Raw genomic sequence first — 14,501 nt, 5'->3', positions numbered from 1 at the left:
AAATTCAGGCAGCTCAATGCACTGGCAGCTTCCCAGCCCTTTAGTGAGGGTAACAGGGAAAGTCTGCATCAGCGCTGCTGCTAAATGCCTCCCACCACCAGATTTTGTGCCTTCCTTCATCCATCCAATATTCCATCTTTCCAATTGCAAACCACGTCCAATCTTTGTTATTACTCCTTGGCTAAACTGCAGTGATGAGAGCTGATTGCTTGGGCGATGTGTGTTGCTTCATGGAAGGGTGAGTGTTCTCTGATTGCCTGATGAGTTGGTAACATCCTAAATGAATCTTAGAGCCGTGCACACACGTACCCTTCAAATAAGCAGCCTTCAGTAGGTAAAACCTCGTGTATGCTGTGCACACTATTGCATGCTGTATCCAGACATAGAAAGACAACATAAATCTTCCCTATCTGTCTTGCATTTCCAAGCAGCACTGAAAAATCAGGTGATATTTGAGCTTGGTTCGGGCTGAAAGCACAGTTTGGGCAAAATGTCTTCTCAAAAAGGGGCAGTTTTGTGACAAGGATTAAATGCCCCATCAATACACCAGCCTGCAGCCCATTTTTCACTGAGCAGCCCTCAATGCCTCCCTCACTGCCTGTCAGATAGGTTCTGGCTGTGGATGGAAGGAAGGAAGGAGGTACTGGGTGGCACAGCTCAGCTCTGAGAACGTTGAGACAAAGTGATGGGCATCAAGAGGAGGCTTTGCATGTCCCTGGGTGGACATTGGCTAAGCCTATTAAAATGCAATCAGTTCCAGGTACCATTTGCTCCATTAGAGAAGCTGCTTAGTGAAAGCAATTCTAAAGGACTTGGAAAGATTTAACCAATTAAAAGAATATCCTTTGGTCTCCCACAGCTGGCTGGGTGATGCCTCCTTAAGGGGTTTCTTAGGAGCCGAAGTCAGACTGCATTCTTTTTACTGAAAATCCAAGAATTTGTAAATTATGATTTTTGGGGTCTGTATTTCTTCAAGTAACACTAGACAAAGGCCAAGCATTAATGAAGCATCCATGCAGCCTGCATTTCATTAACTTGTGCATTAATAGTTCTCTTTCTGCAGGAATGTCTCGAAGAGTTCATTCATTTCTCCTCTCTGATGTTCCAAGTCTGAGCTATCTGTTTCAGGAGAATATTGCTGTGAGATTTAGTGTAATCATCTCACAAACAGGAATTACAAATAGCTAATACTTGGCAGCTGCAATACACAGAAGAGCACCAGTCTGCAAATGTGCTCCTTAGGCAGATATAGTTCGTAATTCCTATATACTAAGGGAATCAGATTTGCCCATGAACCATTTCTTTTGGAAGAAAGGAACTAAATTCATGGCAGTTTGTCTCCCTAATAAAAAGCCTGAGCAGCTCCAAGTGGAGCTCAGCAAAAGCGCTGTGATATTAAGGGTGAGTGGAAGCTGGGTTTAACAGCTCAAGTGTCACACTGAAATCCGGGAGGATAAATTAGCTATAGGACAGTTGTATATATTTCCCTGAGATGTTTGTACGTGTAGGTTTACTTTAGAGCCTGCCAAGTGACATCAAGAAAGCAGTATCAGAGCGCTCTATAAACACCCTCTGAGGAGCAGGAAGGGGTGATGGCTGTACCTCTCAGGACAGGGGTACTCTTTGTTCTCCTCTCCTAAGCCATGTCCTTTCTCTGGCACTGCAGCTCTGGCTGCAGCGGATGCAGCTGGGATTCAGGCTCCCGTGGCTGCATCTCTGAAGACAACTCTAAGGCTTGTCTTGTCCAGCAAGTGGATTTTCCAGGTGTAAAACCCTGTCAATGTGAGCATTTAAAAAGCTGACTGATGTGGTTTTAAATATAAAGTCTGTCCAAGGCCTTAGTCATTGCAGAAGCATGCAGTAAATACAGCTCCAGGGTCCCTCTGGAAAACTTCCTTCTTGGAGGAAAACTTCTTGGAGGACCAAAGGACACTTGAAACCCAGAACTGGAGAGAAAAGGAGAAAGGAGCTGCAGAGGATGCTAATTCAGGTTATACCTGATCTTACCAAATAGAAAGAGCCTTGAAGCTGGTGAGGAGAAGGCAGGAGCACTTATCTATCCTTCAGAGGGGAAATTTTCTTTCTTTCTTCTTCCTTCTCCTCCAAACACCTGGATATCCCCAGGAGAAACGGCAGGAATAAAGTTTAAATGGGATCGAGCAACTTCTTGTTTAATTTCCAAAATAAATAATTGCTTTAGAAGGTAACAGAGGATGAGACCCCAGTTTGCAGTGGGTCAGCAGTGATGCTCTGCTAGTCAGATCCTGTTCCTGAGCTTAGCTTTAACCTTCGTTTTCTGCCTTGCTCCTTATGGATGAAACCAGTGGATGTTCTAATCCCCTGCAGCAGCAGGAATTCACATCCACTTTCAAAGCTGTCAGCTAAAGCCATTGGAAATCAGGGCTGGAGAATATAGTCTAAGTAAAATGTGCTGGTTTTGCATGCCAGAAGGTTTGTCTAGTCACTCTGCTGTCTCACTGCCATTAACAAAGAGTTTAGGGGAGCACGGCTCCTTTCAGGAGAGGCAGCATCTTCTACCTCTTCAACCAAGAAAGAGGCAATCCTCCCGCAATAGGAATAAAAAAGAAGGAAAATGAAACAGAAAGATAAAAAGCAGATCTCCAGCTGCTGGGAATGGAAAATAAGGAGTCAAATCTGATGTTTACACTGCTCGGTAATACATGCAAGAGCAAAGGGGGATTATATCCAGCAAATGCTCTGTGTTTTCAGGGGTGTCTGAAGGAGCCAAGGGTTCCCCAGGCCCATTGTTATTCCATTTCTCCTTCTTTGCTCTCCTGAGTACTACTGGTGTGTAAAGCTCCTCAATCTGGTTATTATTGACTTTTATGGAAATCCTTTCTTCTGCAGCCTTGTGACCCAAATAGCAGCATAAGCAGTTTTAATTTTACTAGGCTCATACCCACCCTTGCAGCTCCCATAATCCCTACTTTGGGGCCCGCTGGAATAAACATTGCCTATGACCTGTCAGGTAGTGCATCATGTTAATATAAACAGCGCCTCGAGGTTTAACTTGGCAGTGCCAGCTACATCTACACTTGGCCCAGCTTTTGCCATCTCTCATATCAAATGGCACAGTGACTCTTGCTCCACTTTGGAAGAGATTCTCTTGTAATAGCATCAACTAAATAAGCATGTTAAACCCAGGAGCTTTGAATACACAAGAACTGCTTCTCCCAAAATCAACATTAATGCAGATCCCTGATATGAACCCCATAACACTGTCATATATGTTAGCAGTACCAGCTGGAGCATGCATTCCTTGGGCAGCATTGGAGACACATGGCTGCTGATGAGCTGAAATGCAGGAAAGGCTGAGAGATGTTGTTCAGATGGGTCTGTATGTACCCAAATGCAGCTCCTGCTTCTGCTCAGAGACTACAACGCGCTGTTCCCCAGCTGCATGTGTTACAGCTGCCCTCGAAATGCACAGAAAAAGAAACAAATTGGCCAAAATAATTTGAATTAAGCTATCAAGGAAGGATAGATCTGAGCTTCTCTGAATGCCCCATCAACAGCTGAGGTGGTTTAAAGAGGGAGCAGCATCTCTCTTCTTCTTCTGCTGGACAGAAAGAAGGAGAGATGGAGGGATGTCCTTGCCAAGGGCCACCCTAAACCATGGGGTTGTGACTCAGCATGACCCTAGAGGGGATAGAAGAGCTAAAGTGAGGAGGAAAACACCAGCCAAGTGCTTTGTACTGCAGCGGATCCCTGGGGTCCTGCATGACTCAGCAGCAGTGGCGCATTACCCATCACTGTCCCGGTGCTTTGAGTCACACCAAGCCTCAGATGGCCCCAGAAGAGGGACCAGGGCTGAAAATCCCTCCCAGGCGTGGCTCCTGTGCTCAGTCAAACCAGCCTCTGAGCACTTAGCATGGTATTTTTACACATGATATATTGCTCTGTGCTCATGTTAACCAAACATGAATTTTCTGAGATGCTGGCCCTGGAGAAGGGCTGTCTGCCAGCTTCAGCTACAGGATACACACAAGGTAAAATGAAATACTCTGTGCAATCTAATACAATTTAACTTCCAGAATTGCTTCCACATCCAGTTTAGTCTGAAAATCAAGACTGGCATGGTTTAAATCTTCTTTTGCACAATGAAAAGGATGTCACACAAAATGTATGTTTCCTTCTGCAGGACTTCCTGAGCAATAAACAAGAGCTCATCCACCGCTGCTCCTCCTTCCCCCTCTCCCCATCTTCCTTGGGATGTGGTTCAAGCGGGCAGAGAATAAGGCCATTATAGGACAAAATAGAAGGCCACAGGATGCAATAATTCAGGTTTTAATACACATTTACAGTAGGAGTTTGATTTAGAAGGGGAACGAAGATACAGCTCATTTTAGACTAAAGCTCACACGTTCCTGTGTTTCATATCCATCCCTGGGGAGGGGAAAAAAAACAGGACAAGATTGCCACCTTAAATCTTCTTGATCTCTTGTATGATAAAATTGAAACATACAGATTAAGGGTGACAAATACAGGTCAGGGTCTCCTAATCTGTGCAGCAGAGGCTGGCAGCACAGAACCGCACAGCGTGCTACCCAGCTGGGATTGCCAAATCAGACTGTAAGTGTCTCTGATGCACTTAGCAATGTGTTTAATAGAGTTTTAATTGCAGAGTGATTGCATGTGATATTACAGAATTACCACAGATTACTTAATTGACTATTTGTTTGCTGAGGTTAAGAAGATATTTCTCCCAGTATGTGTTGTTTCTGCTATAGATCCTTGCCTCCATATTATTTAGCACAGTATTGTCTGAGCCACAGAAGCAGAGATCCTTTACCAGGAGAAAACCACTTTCATTTGATGCCTTGGTAAATTTAACAGGCAGATGTGTGAGACTTAATATTGGCTGTAGAAAGAATCCAAATCCTGCTGCTCCTAAAGAGCTACATGCAGGGGAAGCAGCTGGGAAGTGCTAGTGGATGTAGGTCTCTGCAAAAACTATGATGTGCACAAATGAACCTGTGTTGGGAGCCCGTTGGGAAGCTGCTTTCACAGCCTGAAAACCCAGCTAATCCTGTACAGCTTCTGGGAAAGCAGGTGGACTGGAGCTGTGATGCTGGCTTGTTCCTGTTGGCCTAAGGCTGATGGGTGGAGGGGAAGAGGCTGGACAGCATCACTTCTCCTGTGGCCCCTGGCAGGGTGCTCCTGGGGGGTCATGGGTGGACTGCTCCATCCTGGGCAAACCAAAGGACCATCCAACAAAGAACTTAGTTCCTGGAGATGCTCAAAAGCAGATGATCAGAAACATGGAAGAGCAGGGCAGGCATCCAGCGCTCCCTCTGAGCTTCCCAGTGGACATCCCCACTTCTCCCGCATAATGTGTCATCCAGGGGCTGTCCCCATCAATGTTCCATCAACGTTCCTCAGGGCAGGATCAGATGCAGGTCAACTTCATTCTCCTGACAGCGTCTGAAAAGCTGCAGGCTGTCTAGTGATGAATTGCATCTGTGATCACAGTGACCATATAGCAGCCAGAAATATTCAGATTGAAATAATGAATTCACTTGGAAAAGAGAATAAAACCAGACCCTCTAGCCTTCCTTCCAAAACATGTCTCTTCAGTTGCCTGAAACTTTATTGAATAAATGGCTTTTGCAGCATTCCTGGAAGATGCTCATATATCATGCAGGCTGATACTAAAAGAATATAACCATCTCCTTTGTTAGTTAGGAGAGACAGCACACGGGGTTGAAATGAGGCTGTAAGTACTGAGGAATTACTTAATTTCTGTACAAATTAGGCAGTGGCTCTGTTAGTGATGACACCCACAGAAACAGGGCACAGACCCTTCCCTCCCCACTCCACTACTGAAGCCTCCCCCGTGCCTCTTGTCTGAGTAATGGTGATGGGGAGATGCAACCACAGCCAGACTTGCTCCTCCTGGACTGTGTTTTTAAAGGGAAACACATCTTTCTGCCTGTCTCCTCTATGAGCTGTGGCATAGTCCCTGTGGGATGGCAGTGTCTGGGTCTGAGACACATCCACATAAATATTTTCAATCCCAAGGCAGAAGGAAAAGCAGCCTTTGCCTCCACGTGCCAAACCCGCATTGCACTGGTGATGCGTAGCTCTCAAAGAGAGCTCTGCTGCTTCCTAGCCCCTTACAGGTCACATAAAGGACAAGAGTGATGTGGCCTCTATTCTCCATACAGCAAATTTGGGATGAAGAATTAGCATAATTATTCCATTTAGCCTTCATTCTCTTCTTATCTTTTATTGTGTTACGTTTTAACTGAGATTTCTCGATTTCCTGCTAGGATTCTGCCAGAATCCTGTCATCTCATGCAGAGGTTGAAATGCATATTACAAAAGGAAACAAATCTTTCCCTTGATTGCCTGATCTGTCTGGTCTTTAATCTAGATTGACAAACGCACTCTATCCAACAGCACTTTCATCCTTCAGAGCTGTTGCATTTTATTTTCCATCATTTGATGTCCCTTGGCTAGAACCGGAAAGGAAAAAAACATATCATCTTTCTCTGGTTACCCTTTAATTTATCATTTTTATTATGGCAATGTCTAGAGCCAAACATCTTGTAATCAGTGTCTCAGGAATTGCAAAAACGTGGAACAAAAGGACGAGCCCTGACACCAGAAACCAGCTCCTGAGGCTGTTTAATGATCCCTAGCACCACAGGGACTGAGACCAGTGGCTCCACATAGCAAACTAATGGGATTACAGCGTCCCTGACTCCCTGTCTACCTGGATGAAAAACATACACTAACATCCCTCAAGTAGCTTGGACAAAATACGCAGTGCCACAAGGGCATGAAACACAAGGACAGATGCAAACACAGTTTCATAATCCAAAGTCTGAACTAGGCATCAGCAGTTCTTTACCTTAACTTCTATCATAATGTCATTTCCCCTGTGCTTATTGTTATTTTCTGTTATCTCTGTTATGCTTGTTTTTACAGACATTTGCAAGCTGGCTGTCCCTCAGGGTTATTAATTCTTTGCAGTAGGGGGGGGTTTAGATAAAACAGTTTACAGCAATAAGCACCGCACATACAGGTCTCTTTTTCACCCCGACAGAGAATTGCTAGCAAAAAGTAATGGTTTTTTTTCATACCTTGCAGGTGCTGTGGTGATTGCCTTCGTGGTCTGTTGGCTCCCTTATCACATACGGCGTCTCATGTTTTGCTATGTCCCCTCCAGTCACTGGACAGAGTGAGTAACAACACAGGGGACCAGCTCCCACCATGCTGGGATGTGGTCTGGGGATGGGGCTGCCACGATACCAGCAGACTTGGGGATGGAGATGGGGATTTGAGCATTCTGCATATGAGGGGTTAAAGCCTCAACCTCCTAATTGTGGTTTGGTTTATTCTTTTGGGTTTCTTACCATTTTTACCAGCCAAATTAAGAGTTTTATCGTCTAAATCCCCATATGTGGGTGAAGGAAGCATTAGTTCGAACCAAGATGCATTGTCAGCCCTCCCTTCTTCTGTGGCTGCGACCACAGGCTTGCCACTGTTAACAACAGCAATGGACAGCCACCTCTGACAGGCCTTGATGAAATGACATTTGGAAAGGGGGTTTTAGACATCCAAAGTGAATTGCTATCTCTGTGGCAGAGTTATTGATCATCAGCCCTGAAACGGAGCAGCTCCTGTCAACGCACGATTTAGCTCCATGATGCCACATTTCCTTAGTGACAGGAGAGATTATCACATAGGTGGGGAAATAACTGAGTGTGGGGCATGTTACTCACTGGGTCTTGCAGGGAGTGGATCAAAATTAAATACTAGCAGTTGCACTGATTAGAAAATGTGCAGATTCTCAGAGAATTTAGGGATAAGTGCATGCTTATGCTGAATGCACGTGCACCGGTCACAGATGTGCAAGGGCACACAAGCAGCTCCGTGCAGCCTTTCTGCTGTGTCAGGCCAAGTTCCTCAGCAAAGCAACCATAGAACTGATTATTCACTTTAAATCTGCAATTAAGTGCTAATGCTGTCTGGGGATACATACCCAGGTAGCCTGAGACAGGGTGAGACGCACTGTCCTCCCCTGGTGTTACATCCCTGTTCTCCCTGGGACCAGGTCTGTTTCCTGCAATGAGCAGGGAACAGGAAAAGAAAAGAATCCACAATACCAAAAGGCAGAGGAACTCTGAGACATTAAAATTTCATTAACTGCAAACATAAAAAGGAGTAATTTACAATACAGAAGTCTATTGAATGGAATTGTACATCCATCCGTAGTGAAAACCACAAACCTATCTTCAATCACAGAAACAGAGCTCTAGGCACACACTGGGACAAACTGCTTTTTCTTGGTTGCTTTCCTATAGGAAAAGCACTTAAAGCAGCAATCAATTATGTGATGACTGCCTTTGATTTATGCATTGTGGTTGCACTCCCATATTATTTGTTTCTCCTTTTAAAAGCCATGAGGGATCCTAGGGAAACATTGAATTTACAGGCATATTAGGAATGGTGAAGTATCAGTATGGTACCTAATCAAGAGCTGGCAGCATCTGGATGTGTTCATTTATAAATGCATTCTGCCCATGAAGTTGATAGACTTTTGCTATATTAATTCTTCCTATCTTCATATAAAAACTGCTTGGAAGAACTGGATGGGTCATGCAGTACTTGGCAGTGCTGAAGGGGTGTGGAGGGATTGGTGATATACTCCAGCACACATCTATTTATCTTTTGTTAGGCAGCGCTCAGCTAACAAAAAGGTCTGCAATTTCCACTGAGGTGAATGATCCTGGGCAACATCTTCTTGCAAATGAGACCCATGCTGTTTATAACTGTTTCAGCTCCGAGCTGTTGATCTCAGTTGGCCCAAGGAGAGGTATTTCCAAAAGAAAAGAAAAATAGCGACACATTTTCAACCAATTCTAGTTGAAAACATTATACTGCTATGGTCAGGGTATGTTTCAAGAGCACATTATCATCAGCTTGTCCCCAGAATAGAAAATGCTATCCCAGATTGCATGCAGATCCCAACCCAGGGGCCCATTGAATGAGCTGATGCAGCTCTCACTGCTGGGAGAGACAGCTGCATCTGGATCTTGGCTCTTCTGTAGGCTCTGTACACTAAAACTGCAGCCAGAAAAGTCAAGCTGATGTATATGCATGACACAGAAACAGATTTCCATCCGGCTTCTCAGTTTCCAGAATCTATCTTTGATTTCAAAATGAATGCACAAGGTAAATACCACGTCCAGACCCAGCGCATAAATAAGTTTCTAACTGCTAGTGATTGGGGTAAGACTCCCATAGAGACATTTGACCTACGTTTGGCCAGTCCAAGTGGAAAACATAGATGTTTTCCTGGTGGCTCATGCACCATTGGTAAGTTCATGTCCCCAGCCAAGACGGATTAACTGAAAAAACAGCTCATGCTTTTCTCACCCTTGTGGCTTTGACTTGAGTTCTCCACACTCTACTTAGATTTTTCTCTTTCATCTGTTCTTCCAGCTCCCTTTTCAACTTCTACCACTACTTCTACATGCTGACAAACGTCCTCTTCTACATCAGTTCGGCGATCAACCCCATCCTCTACAACCTGGTGTCTGCAAACTTCCGACAGATCTTCCTGTCTACGCTCACGCTCCTGTGCCTGCCATGGAGGAAGAAGAAGAAACGACTGGCCTTCACCAGGAAATCCAACAGCATCTCCAGCAACCACACATTTTCCAGCCAGGTCACAAGGGAAACTACATACTGAAGCCAAAGGATGAAGGGAAACGCATTTCATCGCGGAGTCAAAACTTGAGAGAGGCCTCTGTGACTTTCATGCATGGTCTCCAAATTCACGTGTAACACAAATGTGTTTAGCAAAGTCATTTTTGTTGGAAGAATAGGCTTCGTTCTGCCAGTAACTTTGAGGTTATTTTAAAGCATTGGCCTTGCCTCTTGTGAGTAATGTCTACACGTTTTGTAACTTCAGTCTGGCATAAATCAAGATGCAGTGTTAACTGGGAAGCCAAAATATGTTATACTTAGGCAAAAATCATACTGCGTTCATCCTTGTCTCAATGCAGAGATGCCATGTTCACATCCAAGGGTTTGAGATCCCGTCTCTTGGTGGCACCGAGCAGAGAGTCTGATGAGGAGAAAGCAGTTTTGAACAGAAAAGGATGTTTTTGGAGAATGGACATGCTGTTCTATGGGATGTTCAATGGATGAGGAGTGAAAACTCAGGGAGCCAGGTGGTTACTTTAGGAATATGTCTACTTTATGAGTAATATGACCTAGGTGCTCAGAAGAGCCAGTCTGGCTCCTTGGAATGAAATAACAACATATGATGCCTTACCTAGGTTGGGGTGGCTGTGGCTTGGGGGAATGAGGGTCACCTTTCACTTTAGGGCATCTATAGTGCCTGGCACAGTGAATCCCCTCTCCTGCTGGTATTGGTACTGCAACATCAACAAATAGCAAAGTCTCTGGCAAAGTCAAGAATGCAGAAACTCTGCCCAGCTGGAGCACTGAGAATGAACAGAAATGGAAAATCTTCCTTTTTCCATATAGCTAAATCCTGTTTTAAACCTGGGAGAACAGTTAGCTGGCCTGCATTAAGAGATGAAAAAGTGTCAAGCTCTGTGGACCTTCAGATTTTTCCCATTCTTATTCCAATTTTACTTGCTTCCTTACCATTTTCACAAACTGATAGCTCAGAGGTCACATCAGTTGTAAGCAGCAGGGCCTCTTGTTCTGCCTATTATTTCTTTTTGCTGCCAGACCTGCTGTCACCCTGATCTGCACAGAAGAATCTTCAGGTATTGCAAATGGAGGACTCAAGAAGGTCTAAACTGGGGAGTCTTAGCTCTAAAATAACTTTCTTTTAACAGGCAAAAGGAACAGAAACAAGACCTGAAAATTCTCCTTGACATTTCTCAGATGGTCAGGATAGGTAGCATGAGCTTTTCCCCCATATGGTTCCACTTCTAACAGCCCGCTGTGCAGTGTACCAACTGCTCCAGAGTCTTTGGCAAAGGAAATCGCACACTTCTGGGACAAGCTAAAGGGCTTTCCCTGCTGTCACATCACCACATGGTGACCTGCATGAACCTGGAACCAATCCATCATCCTCTGCAACCTCTGCTGTGATTTATTGGCGGTGACCTTGCATCCCCTTTCACACCACATTTTGTTAGGAGAGCAGGGCTTGCCCCTTTATGATGACAAATGAGAAGAGTCACTTGGCTCAATTCTGCTTTCTGATCCCATGTCACTCTTCAGCTAACAAGCATCCTTGGTACTTAGCAGAAGTCTCAATGATGGAGATGTGGATCTAGTCCCAGTGATGAACTCACACAGTGATGGAGACGACTTACTGATCCACTGGGTACCGGTGAATTCTCCTGATATAGATGTGCTATCATGGAATATCTCAGGTTGAAAGGGACTTATAAGGATCATTGAGCCTGACTCCCTGGGCTAGTGATTTAAGTCCTATTGGGCTTAGGACATAGAGAAAACAATTGCAGAGCATTTGCTGTGAGTCATTAGAGAAAGCCATCTGCTTCTGAGGAATATATAACCTGAAGTTGTAAAGACTTAACTACCATCATAGACCTGGCGACCATCAGCCATGGCCCCCAGCCACACCAGGGATTGGAGATTATTTTAACCCTTAGTACAGAACCACTCCAAAAGAAAGGGCTCAAAATAGAAGTCAGTGAGGCTTTAGTTTCAGTTTCTTCTGATTCAGCCAAACTGCAAGCTCTCTTCTGTCATGCCTTCTAATTCCTTGCCCTGGTTGTACCAAACAGGGGGCAGAGATTACAGCTGACAAAGCACTTTAGTTGCTCGTGCACAGCTGACTCCTCTTTGGCAAGAAAAACAGGTAATGGCACACACAAGAGAATAAAGAAAGAAAAAAGCAAAAAGGAGACTGGTCTCTTTGGAAGGAAATCTGAGAAATCAGTAAATGTCATCTGTCTGCCTGTTAGAAATAGCTTAGGCAGGCTGGAGAAAGCTCTAGAATACCGATACGTACTGCCCTGTACAATGAGCAAAGGAAGAGGAGTCTTAATGTCACACACTTAACATTGGCACTTCCAGTGTTTCTGGAGAGGATCCGCATATTTTAACTTCACCTCTAAAATGAGCCAGCAGCTGGGAGGTGGTTTTGGAAACCTCCCACAGAAGCTGTAACTGTTGCTTTGACTTCCCTTGGGATTTAACATCCTGCGTGTCTCAGTTGCTTTTGAAAGGTTAAACATTATTAATATACTCCTTCCACACCAACCAACCTGCTGAAATGTGCTGGGTTATCTTAGAAAACACTGTTCAAAACCTTGTTGTTTCACATAAGATGCTTGTATCAGATTTTCATTACTGAGATACATAGGCAGAATACAGAATATTCGATCACAGCTCAGAGAAACTGGTGGGTTTATTTCTGGTTTGACATGAAAATGGGAACAAGCTGGAGTAAAAATGAAGTTATCATAAACTCTTCCCACAGTATTTGTTGGGCCACTCAAGTCCTAAAGGGATGACTATTCAGGGGGATGTATCCAAGCAGTTTGAGGGGTTCTACAGCTCCGTTCCTGCAATTTAACATGGGAGCAGACCTAAATCTATGGCCTTAATCTGAGATTGAGGCTCAAAGCTACCTCTTTCACTGGCCAAATCTGACTACCTTGAGCTGAGAAGTGTAAATTACAGCTGATTTCATCCTCTCCCCCCTCCTCACCTATTTTTGCTATGGTCAATAGAGATATTTAGTGCCCTTGAGCTCAAAGAAGTGAGGATAACTCACTGCAGGACGCCATGGTTTTGTAAAGGAAAGCATGACACCATAGAGAAGGAAATAGTACAAACTGCCCAGTATATGCTAGAAAACTAGCTCTTTCCATGTCTTCTAACAACAGTTGAACTATGAACCCAACAAGGTTTAGCTTTAAACCTAAGTGAGTACAAGTGGCTTTTGCCATTAGACAACATGCATCCTCCCATCCTTTGCATTCCTGTCTTGTCTGGGGCAGAGGTGAGTGTTGGAGCAGCACGATGTTAATCTATGCAAATTTCCTGTAAGTGTTTTGAAATGTTTGTTCCCACTTCATAAAGTATCTGTTGAACCCACAGATGTGAAGTGCTGCCAGATGGATCCCGAGAAATTCCCATCTGAAGAGAGTCTACCAAACGACCTCTTTCAAATGCTATTTTGAGGCTTTGTTTCTCTTCACAGCATCCTTGCTAGGGCCATCCGTTTGGCAGCGTGTGAAATCAGGTTTACAAAGTCATGATGCGATTTGGAAACCTCCCCCAGACAGGACTTTCTCACCAAAGGCCCAGCACACATCAGTGTTTGAGTGCTCTGCTGAGCTCGTCTATTTTGTAAAGTGCATGAGACCTCGCTCCAATGACTGCGCCCCTAAAGGAGAACACTAAATGGAAAAGCCAAAGGAGGGTTAGGAGGACACAGGCTGTAAACATGGTAATAGCAGGACCTTTGCACTTATAGCATCAAACATTCAGTGAAATAAAACCCAAGGTGCGCTCTTGCTGCAGACAGCTTGTGTTGCAGGTTTGAACCCTTCATCGTGGGGCTGCCATCCCTACCGTGCCCCTGGACAGACATCCACATGGCATGAGAGAGCTAGAGCTTACCTGTACAACACCTTGAGTGTCAGTCTGATACCTTCCTGGCTGTGTTGTTTGGTAGCTGTTTAAACTAAGGTGTATCTGCTTGAGCTCAGGCTGGTTCTTAACATTACAGTTCTCCTGTTCTCGGTCTGGATTCGGTTAGTACGACAACAGGAATTGCCAATCCAAAATCTCATGGTGCCCTGTCCTGGCTTTGTGATCAAGAGTCCTTCCCCAGCCGTGCCACCTGATAGTCCTGCACATATTGTATTTAAATGGCGAATACTTTTTGAAGTGCACCTTTTATTTTCTGAGATACAAAACGTTGATGTGCTTTATTTTCTGTGGCCTGTTGTGCAATGGGGAAAAAAGATGAATGTTGCAAGTGAGTCAGCGTCTCCTTTGTAGTATTTTCTGTGACAAAGGGAAGGAAGAGGGTGTAAAATCCTTTTGTGTAGCAATGGGAACCACTCTTTTGATGTAACATGCTGTTATTGATACTGTATTTACTGATCGAACTGCAATGAAATGGTTACTTCTTGATATAGCCTTTGTACTGTATGGTATCTTATTTTATTTTGTCATTTATTGATCCTAAGAAATAAACATCCAAATTTAAGGCTTGGGCTGGAAGTGTTTGAAATGGCAGCTGTGCCTTTAGCATACAGCCTGCTTACCAGTGTGGGCTGTCTGGTTGTGGTCTAAACTGGTGAATTCCCATCAAACTTGAACTGACCTTTGCATCTCCTCTGCAGGAGGGCCCCTGAGTCCTCTCCTACAGTATGTAGGCTGGCTTCAATGCACTGGGAGCTGTAGGTACAGAGCAAAGGAGACGGACCTTATCCCAAAGAATTTGTTGCTTGAAACCAAAGCAGGTTTACTGTTCCCCAGCAGTAAGATTTCCCTTC

The 14,501-nt window shown here is 44.4% G+C and overlaps 1 protein-coding gene across 1 annotated transcript in view; it reads left to right on the top strand.

Annotated features, from left to right (window-relative positions):
• The window catches only part of NTSR1 (neurotensin receptor 1), a 56,394-nt gene extending 42,182 nt beyond the window's left edge, over positions 1-14,212 (top strand). The window contains exons 3-4 of the mRNA XM_061441413.1: positions 7,117-7,207; positions 9,475-14,212. Coding sequence (XP_061297397.1) covers positions 7,117-7,207; positions 9,475-9,724 — 341 coding nt within the window. The 3' untranslated portion in view covers positions 9,725-14,212. The remainder of the gene's footprint in view (positions 1-7,116; positions 7,208-9,474) is intronic.
• Positions 14,213-14,501: the final 289 nt, after the last annotated feature.

The sequence above is a fragment of the Pezoporus flaviventris genome, unplaced genomic scaffold (genome assembly GCF_033815535.1).
Source record: "Pezoporus flaviventris isolate CSIRO_AGI_PZ_B2104156 unplaced genomic scaffold, CSIRO_AGI_Pfla_v1 ptg000213l, whole genome shotgun sequence".
Classification (NCBI taxonomy): domain Eukaryota; kingdom Metazoa; phylum Chordata; class Aves; order Psittaciformes; family Psittacidae; genus Pezoporus; species Pezoporus flaviventris.
The sequence above is the reverse complement of the archived record's forward strand: the minus strand, read 5'-3'. Positions and strand labels throughout refer to the sequence as shown.